At 36.9% G+C, this 26,256-nt stretch overlaps 1 protein-coding gene across 35 annotated transcripts in view; it reads right to left on the reverse strand.

Annotated features, from left to right (window-relative positions):
* DLG2 (discs large MAGUK scaffold protein 2) overlaps positions 1 to 26,256 on the reverse strand; it is a 997,741-nt gene that overhangs the window by 218,318 nt on the left and 753,167 nt on the right. For all 35 annotated transcript variants that reach the window (XM_030474393.1, XM_030474424.1, XM_032919710.1 and 32 more), the window contains one exon: positions 9,598 to 9,666. In XM_030474393.1, coding sequence (XP_030330253.1) covers positions 9,598 to 9,666 — 69 coding nt within the window. The remainder of the gene's footprint in view (positions 1 to 9,597; positions 9,667 to 26,256) is intronic.

Genomic DNA, 26,256 nt, shown 5'->3' on the forward strand with positions numbered 1-26,256 from the left:
ATCACATGGCAGTTTTATCACTGAACCAGACCAAGGGATATCTGCTTTTGCCTTACTGGTTTAAAAAGTTGGTCATTATGATGGAAATCAATAAATACTAACAGCTACATCTACTACAGCACTTTCCATCTGTAAATTGAAAACATGCCCTAAAGGATACAAACATAATAACATGCATTTTACTGATGCGAAAACTTATGACCAGAAAGAGATGACTTTCCTAAGCAATCAAGGTATCATCCATGAGAAAGTGTCCCAGGTATTTCAGTTCCCAACCTCCACTCCACACAGGAGGCCTCAGATCTGTCCCTTGGATACACAAATAAACACAACCATACACACACATACATACACAACCCCAATATTCATTGGCACTTACCCCATTTCAAATCCCTCTAACAATGTACTTTTCAGAAAAAGTGTAAATGCTGTTATATTAGTACGTGTAAACGTTAAGCCCAGCCCTGCAAATACTCACAAATCCATATATTTACAGACAAATAAGATGTTCTTCTAATTCTCAGCTTTTACAAGTATAAGTTACCAGCAAAGTGACAACTGTAAAGACACAGACGCACCCCACCTACAGAAACATGCTCCAGAATTATTCTGGTGGAAAAGATCCAATTTTTCCTCTGTACTATATAACAGTTGTATGTCATATGAATGGAGAGAGAGAGAAGTGACTAATTGGGGGATGTTTTATTTGATGTAAGTCTTATGGCTCTCTACAGGGAGAATTAGTCATTACATGACAATTCCGAAACCAGCAGGTCTTTGATCATCTTTGCCCAGTGCTAATGTTCAACCTGTATCCCCAGCTTGATCACGATCCTTAAATAACATCTTAACTTTCTGAAACTGAAGCTTAACATTTCTGAAAGAAAAAACCAAAGCAATTTTTTTATAATACTTTTAAAGGTGATTGTAACCTTTAGTGAAAGTACTAGTCCTATTCCATATGTTCCTCCTTCTTATAACAATTTCTTAACACTGTAGAGTCACAAAACAACCCTTTAAAAATACAGTGGTGAGAAAAAGACATATTGTTTCGAGTTTGTATGTTCTTGAAGGATTTTTAACTTTAATCGGAAAATAAAGGGGGTTTTCTTTTCTTTTGGATCATTGCTGTTGATTTGCCTTCTAGCTACACTTTTAGCACCTTCTTAAGTATATGCGATTAGACATCATGTAATCCAGGTCTAAGAATTCTAAACAGGTTTTTAATTAGGAAGGGTGGCCTGAGGGTTGGAGAAGAACTAGGACAGCAAGCTTGAAGCATGGATTCCTTTCCCTGCTTAGCCCATGCGCTGCTGAGTGATCTTGGCAAGTCATTTGTTCTTCCAGCTTCAATTTCTTCATCCACAAAATGGTACGGTGACACTTGTCATCTTCAAGTCCTACACATCAGAAGTACTTCGCAAGAGCTGAGCGACTGTGTCCTGGTTTCAGCTGGGGTAGAGTTAATTTGGATTTACACACACAATATGGATGTAAACCATGCTATTATTATTTACCTGAATATTGAGGAAAAAGAGGCAGTAAAGTAAAACAAATATATTTGCATGTGCTGCTGGAGAGTAATCAGAAGAGCTCTTGTTCAAGATGAAACTCAGTATTTCCACATATGACAGGCAGCTTGGATCAAATAGTTGAAAGCCAATGCTAGGAAGAAAACTAGGTCAATACAACTGGGTATCTACTGAATAGTAAGCTGTGTAGCTCAACAAAAAGTTGGCCCAGTTATTAAGCCCTGTCTCCGATCAAGTCAGCAGATTTATGTCTAAAACGCTGTCAGTGCTGTTTTGTGATTTTGGCCTTTTGACAGCAAAATTCACACGCTGCTCTTGGATCATTATGTTCAGAGGAAGTTCAAACAATAATGGGGAAATGTCAGAAGCCATGATTAGAACACAATGAGGTTTGGCTCCTGCTCTTTAGCCTAAGCAGGTCATTCTGGTAATGACTCAAATTTGGCTGTAGAGACTCTGACCAACTACAACATCTCTTCATACTTCTTTACTAACTGAATATCCTGCAGAATCTGAAAGGTGGATTCATGAACATGCAAATGTTGTTGTCATCGTCATAGAAATAGCCTTTACCCACAACTGTACTGCAAAACCTACAGAAGTAAAGGCATATGCCAATTCAACATAATAAGTTTTTTTAAATATAAGTAATTGTTCCCATTTGCATAGTGTATTTAGTATATGAAAACGAAAAACCCCGTATGATGATAATAAAGGTTTGTAGGATGTTGTAGGAAATTAAAGTAGGAAAAGAGTTTCTTAAGCAAACAAACTACAATACCAGCCACTGACGAGGTGATATCCTAAGAGTAACACAGAAATGAGTTATCTGTCAGTGCTTTAGCCACATTCAAAGAGAAGGCTAGTTTTGATAAAGCTGGAAATGAGGATGTCACATATTTATTTGCCTGATTCAAAAGTTTATAGTCAACTCGTCGATGGTTAAGGAGATCTAAGAACAGGCTTATCCAATTTTTCTTAAATATCTGGGAAGCAACATCAGGAAAACCTGTTCTGCCCCTATTAAAATTGTTTATGAAGGTAATTCTAATACACATGAAAGAACTCCAGCCAGAATGCAGACAAATGCTATAAAGGAGGCAACAGAATCAAAGATTCAAAGACGACATGGTGATGGGAGAGTAAAAAGTGAAAGAAAAGCAAGTCGAATGTGAATGCTGTTTTCTTGCAGTAAATGCACTCAGTAAAAACGTGTAGCTCTCTGCAGAATACAGCAGCTGAGAGAAAGGCAATTTCAGGGTAACTTATTTTGAAAGCTCACTGTTTTGTCTGGAGACAATAGGTGGCACTCTGTAGCTACCTAAGAAAAAGCAACAGTCTTAACATCCAGTGTTTCTGAAATGCAGGTTTCTGCCTCCAGCTTTAAATACTTATCCCATTTACAATTTCTTCTGTGATAAATACGGCTGAAGGTAAGTTTTTAGGTGCTAACAAAGCGTACTAGCACTTTAATTTTGTGTGTGTGCATGCTTTATGCCCTCCTGCAGCTTTGTACCAAGTACAAACAGAGAAGAGCAGCAGGGGAAATCAAGCAGAAATTAGAAAGGAGTGTGAGATGAAAACAGTCCTGGACTGACAGAAGGCAGCAGAAGCGAAAAGAGAAAGAACGAATTAAAAAGAGCAAAGAAAAGAGAGAACAGGATAAATTGAGACAGTGGATCTGTGAAGGAGAACAGGGAAGGAACTAAAAAGGCAGAGAAAGAAGAAATGAAGATTCACTATAATGGAGCCAGGAGCAAATAAAGTGCTGCAATCCACACAAATTTACAGGCTCGGAAATCAATGGGAGAATCAATTTGGATGGACTTGATTACTTGCTTCGGGGAATGCATCAGATCAGATTCTGTAAAGCACATTATAAATTGCAGGCCTGATGTAAGAGCAAAGTTATGAAATTAATATTTAAAACCCATAAGTAGTAACAAATCAGAGTGGGTGAAGCTTTGACACTTCAGAAAATGTCTTCTGTCATAAAATGCAATTACCAAAAAAACAATCAAAAAGTGAGGTATTTTTCCTCCTTAGCACTTTTAATTTGTTCATGTTTGCTTATTTGGTCATTATCGTGAAAATAGCTGCTACATTTGTACTGAATATTTGATCAGTTTACTCTTTTACAATAAGAAAATGACAAGACAAAAAAAAAGTGAGTATCCCTATCATTCTTCTATAGATTGTGAATCCATAGTAATTCTAGATTTGATTCAAGAGATTAAAAACTGGACTGATAAATGAAGGGTGAAATCTTTCTGAAAACAAGCAATTCTTATAATAACTGACTGAAAAAAAATCCATTTTTAATTTGCTTATTTTGTGCTGCTGGCTACATGAAAGAACACAGTCAGTTTTAGTATTCATCTCACACTCACACAGCTCCATCTTTCTCTTTCTTTTCTGCCATCTATAAAATTGGGGCGTTGACATGATTCTGTGCTTTTTGGAACATCTATAGAAATACTAAGCACACTAGGTGCTTTCAAATATCAGACCCTCGAGACTTCTTCAGTTATATATAATCAATGAGGTACCCCAAATCTGCAGGGACTTAGAAATATGGCTTTGATCTTGCTTTGGCTGCAGGGTTTTTGATGTTTTAGTATGGGGTATTTTGTTATTTAGGTTTTAGGGTTTTTCGGGAGGGGGGGTTCTTTCAAAAAATGCTGTTTGCTTCACAAAGGATATTAAAACCATACATCCATTCATGCACATGCTGATTTGGTGTTACAGTAACACATATTATAGAAAGCCCAAAAGAATATTTATCTTACTGCTTGCATAGGGGTAGTACCAGTCTCCAAATAAGTCCCCAACACCCTCTGTGCAAAGCACCACACGCATGCAATGCGACAATAAAGCATTCAAGCTACTTAAAGGAGCAAATAGCAGGAGGGAAAATTGAAGTACAGAGAAATTGTATTAGATGGTTAAAATTACATATTAGTAGTACATCAGGGGGGACAAACCCCTCAAATGTAAGGGATCAAAGCACCCTTATCTTGAGCGGTACAGTGTTTGCCTTCTGACAATTCACTGTGTGAGCACTGAGCTATGCCTGGTTAAGGTCGGTTGGCTAATCAAGCCATTTCTTTTTCAAAACAATACTTCCAGTTTTCTGCTCGTGCTTGAAAAAATTCTGATAACTGCATTTTATTTCAGACAGCCAAAGGGCATTCATATTGGAAGGACCTAAAAAGGTAATTCAAATAGACTGAGCATTCTTCTTCACAGCATTTAACACAGAAAGCTAGGATGGACAGAGAATGTGCCAGTGTGTATGATGTTTTAAAAGCCGATTAATCACACCAGCAAGAATTTGAAATCTTCAGTGGCTTAAGGCCGGGCACATGCACACACACCTTTTTTAAGACATTGAAGTTCAGGCAAAACCAAATTTACTCATCGTATTTAAATTTTAATATCATCTACTACTCAGCTTCACAAGAATTTAAGGGAAAACCTATCATCTCTAGTGCTCTCATCTGTTGTTTTATTGCAGTATCAGCTCTGTTGCATCTTGGCTTTTACTTTTCTCCTTGTTATTCCCCTCATAGGCTTGGCAAAATCTGTCCACCACGATATGGAACAGCACTACCCCTTGCCTTCCTCACCAGCCTTCCCCCTGATCTCCCTTTGCTCTGAGGTTTCCAAACCGCCACAACCTGGCAGTGGTAGGGAGCAGGCAAACCTTCCTTTCTCCAGTCCCCAGTACTTCACCTTCTAAGAGCCTAGGAGAAGCTGAACACATCAGTGTTATCCATCAGTGTTGCACTAGACCCAGTGAGGTCTGATCCCTAATTTGTGACTTTAATTATTATCAGCCTGATTTCAATTACGATTGAAACTAACACAAATAAGGAAACCTTCCAGTTACTCACTGCAGTCTCATTGAGCATCACAGTGCAGAGGGGTAACTGCCTTCTCAAACTGAGACAATGTTTTAGTTATGTGCAGAGGGTTCATTTTCATTACCTGCAACTGATTAGTGACTTAGTATTTCATTTTACTAAATGCTGCTATACTAAAAACTAAGCATTCAGCCTTTAATGAGATGTTCATTAATCATATCATATAGTAAAATATAATTTTGCTTACTACAGTTACCCATTCTGCTTGAAACAAGTATTTTATCTGTTTATTTCACTACAATTTCCTTGGCATTTCTTGTTGATTGAATGCTGACATTGACTGCAGCAGCAATACTTTATCCCAACTTTAATACTGACTGCATTTTTAATGTATTTATTCTGCAAACAGCATGTCTAACTTGTCACAAACTTTGAAGTATATTTAATACAAGGGAACCTACTGGGACCCAGACTTCAACCTGACTGATGCATGCATGAGTGCACTGGCTTATACACATGCAACTTTATTTGTTTTGTGGGAACCCCTCTGGACTTTCGCAGTTTTTCATTTTGTCTTTTGTAGAGAAATTAAAGCCTGCACACCAGGCAATATTTTCTGGCTACAGCTGGCAAGATGGAATTGGCCATTGTACACGACTAATCTCTCACTTGAAAAACAGGTCTGAGTTTTTACCGTGACACCTGACATTTACTTTAAATGCACAGGAGTATGTCTCCTGGATTTGTAAAATCTCATTGATTTCTAGAGCGACAACGTAGGACAACTAATACGCTCTTTACCTTTAAAAGGGACATGATTACTCCAGTACGCTCACTCATTTATAGTCTCACATAAGCACTTGTCTCACCTCCCTGATCCAGGAGGTGCATTATTCACATGCTAATAATCAAATTAAATCTTGAAAACTGCATCTGTGTTCCACCTGTTATAGCAACTCCATACTAGGAAGCTTGCTTTACTGCCTGCTTTTAAAAACTATTGGTTCCATATTGAAACCACTTTTCTATAAACTATTACTTGCAGCATTCGATGGCTCTATTTCCCATGAATGCTCCAGCTTCCCAGTTTGCAAACAAAGCTGGATGAGATGGAAATGGTGATAGGCAACTGCACTGCGCTGTCCGGAGACAGGAAGTATTCAAAGGCTAAGAGAATACCTAAAAATACCAGTACCTCTAAGCCAGGTTTCAAAATATCAATACACAGCCCGTTAGTAGCCAGCGTCCAAAATTACTTTATAGAAGACACTTTTGAAACACAAAGCGGTCTGCAATATCTGTCATGTTCAGAATAAAAATTCTTACCCTTAGTCATGGTTCAAATGCTGTTTATTTACATATAAATATTTATATATATTTGAGATATTCGGCCACTTTGATAAATTCATTTAAAATTTCCATCAAAACACTCTTGATCAAATAAGTTGGAATCCCAGCTTCTAAGCAGCTCAGCAGAAGAGGTGACTGGTAGCATATAAAATACAATTTAGTCTGAATGTCAACTGCAGAGACAATAGCTATCATACACCACTAACATTACAGCTTAGTACAGCAGGATTACCAAGTAATAGGTTTTCGTTTTCATCCAAATAATTCTTCTATTTTGGATACTCAAAGTTAAAATTGTTCGTTAAAACCATTGAAACCACTGAAAATGGTTCATTAAAACCATTTCAAAAAACTCAAACCAACAATATTCTCAAGGTCAAATGTTAGAGTTTTCTTGTTTTTAAACCATGCAAATAAACGATTGGCGGAGTTACTGATTAGATGGCACTAACGAGAACATCAAACACCTGTGAATTCATGCTTTTATACAGACAATAAATCTGGTCACCTCATGTACAGACATTACACTGTGAAGAATATATGGCTTGAATATAAAAGAAATTTAATCTTTAAAGACCTTTGGATTTTTTTCACCTTGCTACTCTTTTTTTTTTTTGCTGTCCATGAAGTCCACAAAATCCCTCCCTAAAAAAAATACTGTTTTCATGTATAAATCCATTACTCAGCTGAAAAAAAACTATTAAATTTTCTTAAGAATCTATTCTAGCCAGCTCAATTATCACATATTCAACAGGGTGGAAAGGAATCAATGCCAGCAAATGCAGTTCCCTGTGTATTTCTTTAACCCCCCCATAATTAATTTCTCCTTCAGAGGACCCAATAATTATATTACTTCAGTGACTACACAGTCAATCACACTGAGCCAGCATGGAGGCCACGGATCTGAGCACATGCTAGGGATGCCTTGCACATAAAGCAGCTTTTTACAAAGTGCATCTCAAAAGCAATAAAATGAGTCACCCAAACATAGGGCTCTGATGGAAACCCAGTTCCTAAAAGAGAAAAAATAACTTTGTTTTGACCTCAAATTATATTAGCTATAAACACACTTAGCAGCACGGACTTCACAAAAACATTAAAATAAATTAAGCTTTAACGTAATGAAATATTTAGGGCTGAGCTGATTACTTATTTTTGCTCAGTGGTGTAGTAGGCTAACAGTCCCACTTTCCTATCTGAAATGAAATATGACTCAGTGTAAGTTGATTAGTAATAATTACAGGCCAGATATTCTTCTACCTCCTGAACAGCAGGAGACCTGTAATATCAATTGCAAATTTCCTGTGCTCTAATGATTCATACACAATATATGCAAGTTGACTGTGTGGCCAGTACAGATTCTACAATGTATCTAAAAATTCACACAGACAGATTGATTTCCAAATTTCAACAGAAGTCTAAACTTACAGGATACCTCCCGAATTATGGAGTCCAGTGCACCAAATCAGAGACAGCATAATAGGATTTCTTTCCTTAAATCTCAATTTAGCAGTTTTTTATTTCTTTTCCTTTTTTTTTTTTTTAATACAATTACCATTTTAATTGATAAACTTGTTCTTGAAGCTCAGTTTTATTTCAAACATCACTTTATTCATGAGTCAATTTGAGGAAAAGACAAGGGAATTTATTATGACTCTCTTTCTTTGTTATGCAGAAAGAGAGATAAAGAAATCTAAAATGAGGGTGTTTAAGCACTGAGAAATGTTGTCCAGAACATGTCCAATCTTCACGGTGGACAAGACCTGGAGCAAACTGATCTAACTTGAAATTAGCCTTGTTTTGAGGTTGGATGATTAGGGCTTCATTTATAGGATTACCTTCCAGATGACAGCCCTTACGCCATGTGCACCTTTCCTGTAGCCATTTCATTATTCAGACTCGTTTTCAATGAATAGTTACTACAGATGTCCTACATATTTTAAATGAAAGATTAAAATCATAGATCTAGGTAAGAAAGAAAAGAATTGAGACTTGTGAGAAAAACATTTCAGGCTTCATTTAGGAGTGGAGTATTTCGCATATCTAACTCTTTTTCTTCTGACTGCACCACAGTAAGGTTGTAACAGAAACCAGCATACAAGATGACATCTTTCCTCTGTGGAAACATTGGATTCTCACTTTTATCACAAGAAAGAAAAGCTTTGAAACAGGACCCAACAGCAGGCAATGACAAGTTATTACCCATGCCTACAAAATATTTCAAACAGTTCCACATTTACATGGGCGGGGAGAAAGAAATCTAACATTTGTTGTAAACTACACCAGTCAGTGCAATTAAAATCTGTGTTTCAGTGTTAAATATCAGCTTTTCTAATATCATAAAGATGCAAGAATATTAACTGTGGTTGAGAATGATTCATATTTTGCCCAACTGTTTTTGTTAAAATGGAGTCAGCTAAGTACTCAGAGCTGTGCTTCGACAATTAACACAGTCTACCAGTACTTCATTCTTAGTTCCAGACACTTCTTTGTCAAAAAGAACTCATGCATACATTAAGAAAATAGAATAAGACTTCACCGTGTATTTCCATGATTAGTGGAAAACATTCTACAGCTAACACATGTAAATACCGATATTAGTCAAGTGAGATGAATTGAAGACATTGAATTTAACGTATCTCCATGACAGATATTCTTATCTCCATGAAAACCAAACCTTCCAGTGTAAGTATCTAGAAAGGATCAGCACTATTTTGAAAGTAGTTATTTCTTCATTTCACAGACTTAAACCACATCTAGTTAACAGCTATGTGTATGTGGGTAGCTCAGTGTCTGGCTTAGTGGTATCTGAGAGCTCTACAGGCAGCTTCAACAGAGAATCATCTTACCCTTCCACAGAAATGGTCCGCTGCAAGCTCACTGTGGGTGGACGCGTTGCAGTGCTGTGCTGGGAATGACTGTATGACCAAGGAAGAATAAAGAAAAGCATTTGTTAAAGAAATTATAGTTTCTCTTGTTCTTACTGTCTCTAGCAGTTTAGCTAATGCCAAATTAGAAATAACAATCAGATTGTTTTACACATCTCTAAAGCATTTTGATTTCAGTGATGTCCCTCACTTCAAAAAAGGGTTCAACCCTACAAACTCTCCTGTTTAAAATCAGATTTTATTCCTCATTAATAGCAGACAAAAAGAGAATAACTCCCCCTTATCTTTCTCATTCTTTTTAAAAAATATATATACACACACAGTTCAGTGACTTAAAATAACTTAAATGCTAATTGTTCTGCTAAATATACTAACCATAAACCACGAGGTTAATTTCAGAGCAGAAGGTAAACAGTAAATGGTAATGTTATCAATATAATTCTCACTGTTTCTCAGGTAGAATGCTCAGTAAAAGAGAACATGTGCTGCTTGTAATTGCCCCATAATATAACTTTGAATTTTACAAATTTCAACCAACATTCACTTTTTTATCAGATTTTAAGTATCTTGAGTTTTTCCACATGAAATTTTATCAATCTAAGACACGTTTAGGAAAAAACATGATATTTTCTAAGCAAAATACAGACTCTCTGGAAGAAAAATCTTTTTGGTTGAAAATCCTGAGTTCTAACGGCTTCTCCTATGTCATGTTGTCATGAGTAGTAACCACAAAAATAATTATAAGTTACTTAAATCTAATCAATTACACAGTATATGTTAACTTCGGTATTGTACTATTATATAATAATATTGTTCCACCACTATTCATGTAAATATAAAAGGATAACAACACAGCATCAGTCAAAGGCAGTTCTGCAATAATAAGTAGCATTCCTTATCCAAGGCAATGTGTTTTTAAAAGAACCTGAAATGCAGAAAGATCTGGATGTATGTTCTGATTAGTTTAAATGGCTACATCACATAGTGAAGCCCAGTATTAATAATGCAAAGTACACATTAAAATTAAATCTTTAGGTCGGTTTTTATATCTGTGACTCTATTTTGTCTTTCTTTCAAGCTCCATATAAAACTCAGGCTGTTCATTCAGAAGAAGCACACCTTAAGCTAAAACATTCGATGTCAGTGAGCAACACATCTATTTTACATGTATTTTATCACTTAAAGAAAAGTGTGTGACTCTCAGTCCCATAGCAATGCTGCATTTTACTGGTGCATTCAACTGATGGCTTTGAGGATGGATACTTTATGCAAAACCTGAAGGTTATAACCCCTCTCTTTCTAAATATTTTCTATAGCGGATGAATAAAGACTAAGAATTTTGTCACCATACTGTTCATAATGACCTTTACAGAATTAGCAAAAACTCTTAGTGTTTATAAAAGATCTCTGTTTGACATCACACACTTCTTTAATACGGGATGAATTACCTTTCTGAACACCTACCAACCTAGATCTGAAGCTGGTATTGGCTGCACTCACGAATTTATTTCTGGATTTCACTATTCAGCTATGTTAAAAAGAATTGATTTCTTTTTATAAATGCAATTTTTTATTGTTTAAAATATATGATTCCTATTTAGAAAAGTTGGCGAAAATGTTATTTACGAACTTCCTAAGGAAAATCATTGTTGAAACATGAAACTGAAATGAGGTCAAACAGTATTTCCAGAAGTGATTAGGAGCACCATGTTCCTTGATTTTGGGTGTCGAGCCTAAAACAGCTCCAAAGCCCTGCATTGCCAAGACAAGGTAACCATCCCTTTCAGCAAATCATCTTGTAACATCTCAGCAGAAGGGCAAGGTACTCAGAACTCACTAATCACTCTCCTCAGCCACTTCAGAAATTGTCCTGTGCCACCACATCTGCTTGGTAGTTAACCTCACACAGTATTGTTATGGCTGGGGCAAGAAGCAGCAAATTAACCAAAGGATTATCCAGACAGGGTAACGAATATTCAGAAGGAAGAGCAGATTCTTGGAAAAACAAAACACATTTCAATGATGGAGCAGAAAAAAAGGGACTGGGATGGCAATATTATTTCCTATTATATAAGATGATCTATTCAGTAATGTAATCCCATAATAAGTAGGAATTAAAGCAATGATTTCAATTCAGTATTCTCCCGCAATTACCAAACCACTCAAGCACTAGTTGTCATCAGCATCCCTCACTGGAATGACTACCTCGTTATGCAAAGCTGTGCAAGGAACCTTATACCTCACTCCTTCCAACTCACTCCTATTGGCAATATTCCACTCATTAGAAACCCTTTTCCAATGCTAGCTATTTGTGACATAGAGTTCAAATGAGCTTTTGGCTTTTTGCATGAAAATAATTCATAACGGGTAGTATGAAAACTCATTTTTTGTAGATAATTATAAAAATCAAGTTTGCTCAGTACAACCTTATGCCTTCTAAAGTATCGTCATGAATAAAATGACACCTAAAAATCAAACCCGTGGGTTAATCACTGCTTGACACAAGCGGCTATCCAGTTGGAGACAGAAATAACAGTCTGTTATCATTCCCAACTGACTTATTTAAAAGATAAAGCTCCTGGTGGCTTCTGTTACAGTGATGAAACCAGCAGAAAGAAGCTGTTTCCATCAAATGCTTAATACAGTTGTGCAAGTGTCATGCCTTTTGTAGCACGAAAGAAAACTTCTGAGTTACTGCCATCAACATTTTCTATGATGAATGCCTAAACATAGATACTTACACCCCTATGAGATATGTAGCTAAGCAGCATATTTTTACACTCACAGATCGAAGTATTCAAAGTTTGACATTTAGGCTTATAAAAATGCTACCCTTTCTCTGAAATGATAGAGAATGAACATCTTCATAATTTTAATAATACAAAGTAATGATATTTCAATATAATATTCAGTACTACAGCTACACAAAATGGGCTCTCCATGAAGAAATGAATCTCACATCCTGTAAAATACCAGTTTTAACTTAATTCCATTTAATTTTAGTTCATTGAGACAACGGAAATATCCTATTCTTGTAAGACAATTCATATGAGTGAAGGAACAAAAATGAGATTATAAATTAATAATAAGGGTAAAACAGGGAGCAAAGAATCCAACCTCTCTTTTTTAATAGGTTTAAATTATGGGGGGGTTTAAACCCTTTTCTTAGGCAAGGTCTGCCACTTCATGACTTTCCTAACTACTAAAACCAGAGCAGGCTGGTGTCAATGTATTTTTTTTTTTTAATGTTTCTTATTAAAATAATAGTATCAATAATTATTATAGTAATAAGAAGGTGAGCAGCCAGTCTCCTGAGTTTTAATTCTGTTCTAGCCTAAGGATGCTCTGAAGGCACTTCTGCTGTGTGGGTGATGCTGGAGGCAGCATCATAAACTCTCCTTACCCTGTAGGGACCACATGAACTACAGCCTTTCCTTCACGAATGACACATTCACCATTACATAATATCCCAGTGAAATCCCTATCCAGAATGAAACAATCACATAAGGGAAGTATTTATTGTGTCTTAAGCGTCCATAATGCAAATTGACAACTAAAAATAAGTACAAACCACCATTAAGGGATCAGACTGCATGACAGTCAAATCAAAGTTCAACCCAAAGCCTGCCTATAGTATTGAAGGTGGAAGAAAGAAGATTGTTACCATTTCAAATTTTTGTCTCTTTTGTTCATATAAAGCCAATACATATTGTCTATACACACAGAGTACTAGAAAAGCCATCAGCTTTCCTCTCCCAACCCACCTCCTATCAAACAAAGAACAGTTGTCCTCTACTTGCTATGGCCCTGATGTAGGAAACCTTTTGTTTTCATACATCTGTTTTGACAAGTCAAAACTGACAGCACAAATGTCATTATTTGCTTCCTAAATCAATTGACTTGCATCTTCTCATAAAGAAGCAGTGATGCAGCTATTGGCACAGGCTGGATAGAGACCTTGGACAGTGGTTTCGGAGAAGCATTTTTGAGGTCCCAATTCTGAAACTGTCACACAGAAGAAAAGTATACAAACTCCATTTGTCTATCAATATATTCTGTGCAGAAAAAAAACCCAAACCAACCAACCACCACCAGCCCAAACTAGAGCTCTGAGTTATTCTTTGTTATCCACAATGCTAAAAGAAAAAAGATTGATAAATACAATATTGAGAAAGTTCTATCAGAGAACAGTGAACGGAACTCTTAACAGTGAGTTTATGATGTATTCTCAGCATGTTGTTTCTTATGTCAAGGATTGAAGATAGCAGTGCAGTTGTTTATAAAGCTTCTAAGTTTTTGCTTTGATGGATGTAAGAGTTTAAGAAGGCAACATGCTTTAATTCCATTAATGTGGAGTTTTAATTCAGCTTAGTGAAGTGAAACCAGCTTTTCCTGATGCTGCCAACAGCTAAGCTTCTAACTTAAATGAGTTTTTGTTCTCCTGTGAGATTAATTAGGAGACCACAATGTGCTTTTTTCTATTAATCTTATCTCTGCTACAAACAGATGGATATTAGCCAGTACTGACAGTTACTGACCCATACTAGAAGTGTCAAACTAACCAGTCTCCCATCAGAGGTAAATAGGAAGCTTCAGAGAATAGGACATTCAACCCTGCTACTTTCAGATCACCCTTCAGCAACAAAGCCAGACACGAGATGTGACACAGTTTTCATGCACAGGCACATGCAGTGAGGGTTTTCGAAGCTCATTTTTTAAATGGCATCTGTACACGTATTCTACCAATAGTATTCCAAGGCTAAATACCTATCCAGTGGAAAACAAAAAAGAAACACAATGAAGGATGAGGCTGTCACTCTGCCTACAAATATGTAGCATAAGGACCACGCTATATCTCTGTTAAGGTTCTCTGGAGTAATTTCACTTGCACAAGCAAAGTCAACAAGGTTTCTGAGCTCTTCTTGCCTTCCTGCCTGCCTTCCTTTCTCCCTCCCTACCTCCCTTCCTCAAACAGCATCCACAAAGAGTGGTTAGCCACATTCCCCAACCTAAAGTATTTGAGTTACTGCAGCCCTAAATTAGCATCCTATAGCAATAAGGAAGGATGCAAGGTGAAACTGTGACTCAGAGGAATGCTTCAGCTCCTGGAATAAAGCTAATTATCCACCTTTGTTAGCAGTGTGCCTAAGTCAGCACCTATCTTCAAAGTGGTGAAACATCCACTCACTTCAAATCTGCTTCCTTACGGCTGAGGTAATTGCAGGCGATAATGATAAGCTTTAAAATGTAAAAAGTATGCTTATGTGAGAAGGAATTGTTATTTTAGTTTGAAACAAAATGTTTAAAATGGCTAAAAAATTTGGAATGATGTGGGAGGAATTGAAATTAGGAATGCTGTTTAAAGGAGTACAGTAGAGAGGACATACTGTTGTATTCCGATGTTTCCATGTAGGGTAAATACAGACCTACACAGAACTGTGAAGAACACAGCATTGAGCAAACTAGGCTTATTGAGTGAAAAACGTAAGAAAAATATACTGTGACAAAATGATACAAAATTAAGTGGAACAAATTTTAGGAATCATGAGACCACTTTTAATGACTCAGACATGCTACCTTGCTCTTCCGAGAGAGCAAGGTAGTATTCCGTTCTAGATGTCACTGCTAGGTACTGATTCCTGTTATAACACATATTTTTTATTTTGCTTCAATTCCTCCTTTTCATCCCATCCTTCTTCTAGTTCATTATGTTCCTTGTTCATAACTTCTTCTCATACTTTGGACAGACCTGGGTTTTCAGAAGTGGGATGCCTAAATCTCCATGACATTACAAGACATTCTGTTGCTGTTACAAAAAGTAACTCACAGTTCTTCCTACTAGCCTCTCAGTTGGAATACTCCCTGATTAAATTAGTTTGACAATTAGACCAGCTGAAGAGTGAGGTCTACCTGTAAAAAATACTTGCAATAAGTGAAAAACACATGTAAGTATGTAGGAGGGGAAAAAAAAGGAGAATGGTAGAACAAAGAAAATCACCTCAGTTGCTTAAGCAATATAGGATGGAAATGGTTCCTGAACATAACAACCGAGTTGGGCTCTAATTACAGTTGTGGAAGAGGATGTAGTGCTACTTTCATGAACAGACCTGTGACCCTGTGGGAACCCTGTGCTGGAGCAGGCTCCTGGCAGGACTTGTGGCCCCAAGGAGAGAGGAGCCCACACCGGAGCAGGTTTGCTGCAGGACTTGTGACCTTGCGGGGGACTCACTTTGGAGCAGCCTGTTCTGAAGGATGCACCCCATGGAAGTGAAGGAGAGAAGTGAGAAGGACTCACTTTGGAGAAGTTCATGGAGGACTGTCTCCCATGGGAGGGACCCCACAATGGAGCAGGGGAAGGGGGTGAGGAGGAAGGAGCAACAGTGTGTGATGAACTGAGCACAACCCTCATTCCCTGTACCCCTGTGCTGCTGGGGGGAGGAGTTAGAGAAACTGGGAGTGAAGTTGAGCCCAGGAAGAGAGAGGGAGGAAGGAGACTTTTTTAAGATTCAGGTTTATTTGTCATTACCCTATTCTGATTTGACGGGTGATAAATGAAATAAATTTCCCCAAGTTTTGCCCATGACAGTCATTGGTGAGTGATCTCTTCACTCAACCCACAAACCTTTCAATATATTTCTCTCTCCCATCCTGCTGAGGAGGGCAGTGATAGAGCGGCTTTAGTGGGTACCTGGTGTGCAGCCAGGGACAACTCACCAGTCATTATTTGTCACCCTTAATTTCAAATGTCAGTATTTTTTCTATTAAAAATGGAAAGCAATAATACATGCAGCCATATACGTATTCTTTGGGTATTGATGCTGGTGATAGGAGTAGGGCCACTACAGCTGAGTCTCTGCCACAGAGTGCTGGTTGAGTGGGGTGTACCGAGAGTCAGTAGCACAGCTTCCATCAGTAGCTGTTCTGTGGCAGCTGCAAAACACAGCACTCACCGCTGTCCTGTAACACCCTTTCACCCTTTCTGACGTATTTCTAGTGCTGTGCATTGCTTCTGTAATGAAACATTATCTATTGCACACAAAAAGCTTATTAGTTTTCTGTGCAAGTAACAACGCAAGTACTGCACCAAAATCTCTTTCCAGTTTAAGTAAAAGACAAAAGACATTAGCAACAACCTGAAAAACGGGCCCACTTTTAAGAAACTTTGAATAACAAAACTTAGATAGAAATCAAGGAATATCTCAGTAGTTTTAGTAAAACTCCTATAGGCACAATAGGAAGAATTATATAAGATTTGCAGTCCAAAAATACCAAACTGCACATCAGACACATATGATTAAAAAAAAAATAAAAATAAAAGAAATTAGTAAGGAAGTTTTCTAGGAAGGAAATAGCTCCTATTGTCTAAAGGAAAAGCTTGTCTAATTCACAGTCTGTGAATACAGCCTAAATTCGGAATTACTGTAAAGAAGTAAATTGTTTATAAAGGTGCTAATAGCCAGTAAGACCTTGAATTTCAGGAAGTGTGAAGACCAGAATTTTTAGATGAACTGATTTATTACTGCCACTAGAACTGGATGAAATGGATTATTCAATTATTCAATTGCATAGCAGGTATGTACTCAGTAGGAAAATAAGAAAACAAATGATTAAACAGACACTGGAAAAATCTGGAAAGACCTCACATTTTCATGTACTTTTCCACCACAGTCCATAGAACTTCATTTATAGTTATGAATACCACTTATAAGGCTGTTGAGAGTTCCCTTCAGAAATCAGAGACCTAATTCCAATTCAGGATGCGAAAAACATCAAGTATAACATGATTTTAACACAGAACTCTGTTAGAGCAATCTTGTCTTTAAAAAACTGCCTTCATGGTTACACTTCTCTTGCAACACTGCATTTAGTGCCTGGAACATCCTAGCTTTATTTTCTCTTTTGAAGGGAGGGTTGACTTTGCACTGAATATGACACTTCAAAAATAATTAATAGGACTTTTATACTGCATCTGCTTTTTCTCTAAAGAGTAGGCAAATCATAGATAAATAAGTCTAATGACAGAGCTCAAATAACTGCAACCCATTAATCTAATTTGCGAAGTTTCTATCCAGCTCCATCCAAAGAAAAACAAGCACATAAAATTACTTTCATGGTAGAGTCACTGCACTGAATTTTACTTATTCAATATAAAACACATGGATAATAACAGCTAATTAAAGTGGTTTAAAACAGCAATGAAAAACTGTCTGATGCCAAACCATACCATACCATTAACAAACATTTCTATAGCCCACGAGATTCTATATCTTTATATTTGCACAATAAAAACATTCCTACGGAAATTTAAGTTTTAATATTGTCTTTGCATAAGACAAAGTTCATTTCCTCTGTACTTTTTAACTCTCACATGTTCATTTCAATAAATTACACTAACTGTCAAGGTGAAACAGCCAGAAAAGGTGTCTCTTCAGCTTCCATAGTAGTGGTTCATTAGAACAAAGAGAATGATCACAATGGAAAGAACATTAATTTAGGATTATATTGCAGTTACTCCTGATACAATGTTTACTGCACTTGTGTGATATCTTTTGATAATGTTATCCCTCCTTTTGGATATACATTATCTCTGTGCAAGCTAGGAATACGGGTTGAGTGTCTGTCTTTTTTTTAACAGACCAGAGGCGAGAGCTTCATCAGTAGCTGAAGCTGCTATTTAGCCTCACTTTCTCTGACATTCAAATCAGCCCAGCATGCATGTGTGCATGTGCAGCTATACCAAACAGAAAACCAAAAATCCTAGAGAAATACACACAGAGAATAGCAAAAGTAGAAACAGTGTAATGCACAAATGAATGACATCCCAAGAGAATACATACAGACAGCAGTGAGTGGTGATTTGAAAATGCAGAAGCGTAAAGAATGCATTGTCAAAATGAAAGATGAATAGTGAAGAAATTCAACAGCTTAAACTCTTTTGTTTCTAATCTAATCTATACAAACTATGACTCTTGTACTGAGTTACTCAGCATTTCATGGGAAACATTCAGCGTATTACACTATGAGGTCTAAGAAAGAAGCATAAGCTAGAACTAGATACAAAAACCGATTTAAAAATCTATTAATTTTTCTCATTCTGGGGTTACTCACAGTGGGAGTTTCAAGCACAAGCATCTCCCATAGCAAATCACTGTAATATTGTACAAGCACATTAGTAATTCATTTTGCCTGTCTTTGATTATAGGTCACGGATTGCATTAGAGGAATTATGGGGTAGACAGATTACTTATATGTTCCAATATGTCAATTCTTATATCCCTAAACCAATATATAAAACACCTTCTATTTAAAGATGCTTGTTATATTCAACCTTTGAAGAGAAATTTAGCTATTTAGGAAAGAACAGTGAAAGGCATTTATGAAGAGTAAATAAGCCTGTCATAGTCATTAAGGTGAATTGTTTAGATAGAAACTTAATAGATAAATTATTTGAGGAAACCCGGAAACTGGTTTTAAAAGATTTACAGAATTAGCAAGCATTCGTACATGACTGAGCTAATAAACAGTCAATTTGTGATCCTTCTGGGAACTGATTTAATATCATTAAGATACTTAATAGTATAAGTAAGTCCTGGACAACAGCCTGAGTTTCCTTCACTCAACTTTTCAAATCTTTCGTGTAGTTAGGGATCATTTCTTATAATTACAATCTTCTTGTCAGTCAGCAAATCCAAGGTTCTTGGGCTATTTCTAAGGTAACTTTAGTGTGAAGGGTGAAGATGCTGCCATGTTTCTTCTCCTTTCAGCTTTCATTTATTTGATAAAGAGCTCTAGAAGTCAATTTCTCATTGCTGCTTCCAACTTATCAGTACCTTTTTACATTTGTTCCCAAATGTCTTGGCCAGCACCAGTTTTGGCACTGGGTACACTGGGAGAAGAAACACTGCTGTTTAAGAGAAAACATAAGAATAACAGACAGACAAGGAAGCACGAGTAAGCATGAGTCAATCAGTAAAAATGGTCACAGTTGGATTTATACCAACAGCTCATCCAATCTTAACTAGGACTAAAACCAAAATTCCATTGTCGTTTAGCTCTGTAAAAAGAAATAGCCATGCAAGGAAGCTATTTGTGGAGATGGGCATCTTGTGTCCATATTTCTCCTGAGCACATGAACTGAGCTAGCATTGCAGCTTTTTGCTTCAGTTCTCCATGCGTTATTTTTGAGGACAAAGCAGTTCTGTTGAAAACCTGTGAATTCCCTGCAATCAGTGAGACACTTCACATATGAAACATGGATTACTCACATGATACAAAACAACCGACAGAGGACAAGCCCATGCATTGGATGGTCATCCACATTTTCAAATCTTGCATCTGCAAGATTGGCGGGAAATTGCATGGCAATAGGCTCTTGTGTTTAGAATTCCTTTGATATACTATTTTATTCCAAATCATGCCTCTCTTCGAACTTATCAGGGTTGTCTACTGCTATAGGAAATATCTGTTTAAATAATCATGGGTTTAACCAGTGAAATTCTCCAAATACAATTGGGTGGACATACATCAAGAAACCCAAAAAGGTTTTTTTTGCTCCTCAATTACTCTGGATAGAAAATGTTCATTTTTGTACCCAAATTAAGTGGAACAGTTAGATCGCTACTTTTTTCTCCTGGCCCAAACAAAGGACTGGAGAGATTTTACATCTTTCAGTCATTTAAATTCATTTAAATTTGCATCTTTTAAACCTATTATAGCTACTATAGCTGAAGAATTGTTTATTTAGATAAATCAGACATTGCTACACGAGTCCCAAACACCAGCTCTTCCCTTCCAGTGTGAATGCAGAATGTATAATGTGTTAAAAAATAATTATTTCCATTTATGTTTTTCACAGACAGTAATCCAGACCTGATAAATATTTGCAGTAAATGTTACACTATGCACACCTCTGATTGACAACAGAGGTAAAACAGACAGCATTTTACCAAAGTAAATAGAATTTCTTCTCACATCACAGCTCATATTGTTCCCTACTTTGAGACTGGTTTAAGCCTTTAAGAGATGAAATGCTAATACTCTTCAAAAAATTTTATTAGGACCTATTTTAATTCACTTTGCTGTTTCTTCTTAGAAATATGATTTTATTTATACATACAATATTACCAAATTCCTGCATAGTGGTTAATCAACCTGGAATGAACATTCCCAAGTCAAATGGTGGCTTCCATTTTTTCCAGCAATATATAAGTCAATTGAAGCTATCTTAAATCTTCAGAAAGATAATTACACTGATTTAAATTCATATGTATGCTACTAAAATCTGAACTTGCACAATGCATGCTTGATTTGTGTGCTTTATTTATTGCTCCTTTTGGCAAGTGAGTCTGAAACTTCCCAGCCTCACTGCGGATTTCCTTCAGGACCTCAGCAAAGCCATTTACTCTCTCTGTCTGCCAGCAACCTGTCTCTAAAAAAACTAAGGTAAATGAGATGTCCAGACTCTTACAGTGATGGGAGCAATATTAAAGTAGACAAGACCAAAATTAATTTGTGCTATTCACCACTTCTGTGGGGAAGCTGAAGAAAACCTGTCATTTCCTGAGTTGCATCAATGTTGTACCTTTGTTACTTGACACTAATTAAGCTGGTTTTTGAAGCTGTAAATTGGTAATGGAAGAATAGCAGAATTGGGCAATTTAAACATGAAAACATGAAAGGTTGACATGGACAAAATTATATAAATCTGATGCGATAAAATAGAACATATTCTGTCCTATTGAAGAGCTAATTTATATGAACTTTCATAAAAATCCCTGCTTTTATCATAGTGGTGATTACTAAGAACTACATTTTTTTTTTTGCAGCATTATGTTTTATGCTTTACTCCTCAGCAATGGTCCATGCTGCTTGATTTATTTAAGTCAACAGCAAATAGATTTACCTTTCCAATCATTTAAGAATTTATTTTCCATGTGATGATATTCTTTATGAAGGATATCAAGTAGTACATTCAAATAGATTGTGGATCTCTGAGAAACAATCTTTGAGATGCTACTAAGCGTGATGACATGTCTTTTGAATGCTAGCCTTCGCAGGAAAGTATGAACCTGCTTGTAGTATTATGTTTCCATGTTTATTCTTGGATTACCCAAGCTCCAACAAAGTCAATGTAATTCTCCTTCTGACTTCACTGAAATGTGGTTTGGTTTTTTGTACTGTCTCCTTCTGACTTTACTGAGATGTGGTTTGGTTTTTGAACTGTTCCCTCCTTTGCGGACACCTGCTGCCTAATCCTCCTCCTGTCAAAACAGAAAATTCTACCATTCTGTCATTAATTCAAAGCACTCTGGTATTGCGTAAGATTGTATGAGAAAAAAAATAGGAAACACAAGGAAAAGAAATAGGCTAATCTTTGCCAGAAATTCTGATCTCAATTTCTGGTTCTAAAGCACAACTTTCCAGTACCGTAGCTGAAAGACCGAGTTTTGTAATTCGTGGCATAACAACATGAATGCTAATTATTAAGTGATGACTACGAGAGGCACGTGGGAAACCAGACAAAATCCCATAGGAAAAAGACCCCCTAAAATTTCCATCAGGAGTGGGTTTCACTCTTTGCATACTTCCCTTTCTAATTGCTGTGCACATACCAATACAGAGAAGTTTGAATCATTTGAGCCTCAATGTTCTAGAGAGCACCTGTGACTTCAATGACACTCATGAATTCATTGCCTACTTCAAATGTCTTCATAAAACAAGACTTTTTATACACTTTCACTGAAGCAGTATAATATATAAAATGGTTGTAAAGGCTTGATATGAAAAATTAACAACCTTCACTTATACTGCTGAATCTGAAATGTCAAAAGCAAATTCTCTTCTGCATGGTGCAATGACAGTATTATGTGAGTTTGTATCCTAGCCAAACCTGTATGACTTCTGCTTCCAACCAAGCCTGCATAGCCACACTCTTGCCACAGATACTACATAAGTCCTCCTACCTGCAACTCTTAGTCACTGTACCCTGAATAGGCTAAGAGTTCTCATTACAGCTTATGCAATCTTCAACAGATCAGCAACTAAACTGTCTACGCATGTTGCCGATTATACCCAACTCAACTATTAATAAACGTGGCCATTTATTGGAAGCAGGTTAGGCTGCTTCATCAGCTGACCTATCTTGTCTAGAACCAGCTCAGGAGTACCTGAATGGTAACCCTTGCATTGGGCTGTGTAGATATACCCTACTACCAGTGAGTAGCTGCAAGAGACATTAGGTTTCCCTACTGTGTACTCCCCCCAGGCAGGCTTCAGTGAGTTGCAGGTGTGTACGTTGATTCATTTTCTCTTTACAAAGTGTAATACATTATGATGGTTTCAGGCTGCTTTTTAGGAAATCTGCTATTCAGAATTCAGATGTTAGAAATCGGTGTAATCAAATCAAAAGCAGTTTGTGATGTGCGAGACTGTGCACATAAGTGTCCTCTCACGTTGTAGAGTTATATTCTTTTTTCTGCTCTCCACTTCATCAGTGTAGTGATTTCAATAGCATAAAAGCAAGAACTATAATGAGCCTCAAAAGATACAGAAAGCAACTCCAATTATGCGTGGAATGATGCATTTTCTTCATGGAGTACGGAAATACTCTGGAAAAAGAAATTATCTCTGCATCTCCCTGTGGATTGTAATGTTTCTGTTCCGGCATTTCCTTAACAATATTGAAATTTTAATTTTCAAAGTCCAACTAAATCATCCTCTCCTTCCCTTTGTCAGCTAAAAGAATGTATTTTAATATCTTGTCACTTCCACTGACCTTGCTTTTTATGCAGTAACAGTAGTGGGTTTATGCACTATAAGCATTATTTAAAAAATTCATATAAGCTAGTTGCCTCTAGTGTTATTCTTTAAAAATAAATAAAAACCTTTTAAAGAATAAATGGTTTAAGATCCCAAAACATTCTACATGCAAATTTACAATGACAATTTAGCTAAATTTAGGTTCAACCTAAAAAGGTTGGTTGTATAACTAGGCTTTCACCAGATTCAGGGATGTTTAGAGCTTGTAACCCTTTCTGCACACCTAATGAGTGCTTTTTACTTTCTTTCTTAGTAAAACAAAAAAAACCCTTTTCCCAGTGACTTCGTATTGATGCAGCAGCTTATAATGACTATGGCTTATGATGAACTGCTATGTCAATTTATCCTACTGGTGCAAATTGGCACTGAATATCTTTGCATACATACATATGTTTTATCAATGACGTAATCTTGTCCTTTTCACTGTTTCCTATCAATAACTCAGGTTCAGGGTTTTGCATTTCCCCTGTATTTGTGAGTGATAAATAAGCATCCCTCTTTCCTGTTTCCGTCCACCTCACCTCCAGTACTACTTCTCAAACCAATACAGTGATCAATACACGGATCAATAAATATTTCTGCAGTAAAATGATAAATACATAGCCATTTGATAACATTTTTTCCTAATGATGCTTGCATATCCATTCAAAAAACAGAAATGGCAGAAGAATCTGATTCAAAGGCTGAATCTGTTTCAGCCTTTGGCTACCTAAATCAATTTTCTTTTACCATAGGAAATAATTATCCTCACAGACCCATAAAGGTAAAACTATGTTCTGATAGTGGGGAAAAAATCTGAAAAGGAAACCAAAAATATGTAGAAGTTTTAGAGTAGACCCAGGAGGTGGGTCCCATCATGTCAGGAGTTTGTTTTAATCTTCATAATCCTGCGTTTCTGACTATTCCATTAAATAATATTTTATAATTTATGGACAGAAGAAGTACAGTGCTGTGAAATTGGCGGCTACAAGAGATGAGTATCTAGTTTAAACAACTCATTCAGTTTTGCAACACCTTCTACACCAGTGTCCTCAAACAGGCTTGCAGTATCATTGGCCTTGCATAGACTCAGCACAGTGCTACCTCCCGATTTCTGTACCACAAGTGTATTTTAGACATACCTTGTTAAACTCAGACCTTACTTGACTTGGCAAAACTAACAGAAATGGACATATTTGCAAATATTGACATATACGGCTTCTGTCAACAATAATAAATGGTGATAATTAAATACAAAACAATCTGGGGGCCTGAGTCAGCACTCCATTACTCCAGTGGGATAACTATAGTGTAAAACAAGACTAGCACAGGGCTGAGGGAAAGTTCATTATTACTGTGGTAATTCTCTCCTATTTCCATGACAAATTACACTGTTATAATTAGAGGTCCCACCTGCTTTCTATAAGGCCTCCTAGCACTCCACTTGATACTAATGATCACTCTTTTTTATGCAGTGCACTAAATCATGCATATTTGCACCTATTGAAAATACCTTTTAACTCTGAGGGCTGCTGGTGGAGTCTGTGGATGCATGTAATGTACTTCACAAGTAGACAAAATTGAAGGAAAGTATTAAATTGTTGAAATCATACAAGCTGTCAGTGGCACAGGCAAATTTCTGAGTTCCCAGCTCTTTAACTAGTTAGCTCTCTTGCTCCTTTGGTGTGCAGCTACAGCCCTGGAAATTATTCTTCCCCCAACAGGTACAGCATAGGTAGCCACAGGGTAGCTTTATTTACCCTGTCTCCACAGTAATATTTCATTTCTAAGCTCAAAGAACTCTCTCATGGGGTAAAAAAGAGAAATTTGCTCTCCAGGTTAAATTTATCCTTGGGTTTTCTGATGAGCTGAGAGCCTAGCAATTACTGTGACAGATGGAGTGATGATTCTTATGATGTGGAAACATGTCTACAGGAATGAAACTGCAATCTCCAAACCCATTTCTCATATTGGCCTTTAGACAGTTGTCAGGTAATAATTGCCACTAACTTTCGTCACTGTGGACAAGATATGAATTAGTGAATGGCTCCATTAGCTTGTTACTATAGCACTCCTATGCAGAGTGACACTTGCTGTTGAAATTTTTGTCACCTATTTGGAATACACATGAACCAGATATAGAACTGATAATACAAAATGTGGGTGTAAATTGCTCCTAACACTCAGAAGCATTTGAACATCGTGTCTGGAGTTTTAGTGCTCTATCATTTTGGAAGAACTGTTCTAAGGGGATTGTCAGACACAGAATAGGATGTTTGAAAGGGTGCTTATGTATCCTCAAAATAAACTATTGTGTCTCACAGAAATGACCCTTTCAAACAAGAAACTTACTGTGCAGACTTAGTTATGAACTGACTGGATCTTCGCGAGATAATCTGAAGCATCACTCCTGCCTTGTATGTAGTCAGTAACTGCTCTCACAGCCAGTAACTGTAGCCAGCACTTGGTCAATGTTATCCCCTCAAGCAGACATCAGGCAAAACTTCAGTTTTGAGCGCCATGGTCCACCTCGCCCTCCCCTTACTGGATGACTGATTGCCCTTGCCAAAATAACAGTTAAAAGTGGTCTTAAAATCTTATAGTCTCCTGGTTCCAGCCTTCACCATTAATCCAAGACACAGGAACTGGCATTCGATACTTCAGGAGCGTTTCCTGTGACTTTAGAGACTTAACTTCAGAGCTTGCTTATAGGCATGGAAAAGCAGGAGACATCTTTCTTTTGTTCCCAACTCTCTCTCTGTAGCTTTCTTTGTAATCGTAACAGCAGGAAAATTTTTAATACTGGTGATTTACACACGTTTT

This window comes from Strigops habroptila, chromosome 2 (assembly GCF_004027225.2).
Source record: "Strigops habroptila isolate Jane chromosome 2, bStrHab1.2.pri, whole genome shotgun sequence".
Classification (NCBI taxonomy): domain Eukaryota; kingdom Metazoa; phylum Chordata; class Aves; order Psittaciformes; family Psittacidae; genus Strigops; species Strigops habroptila.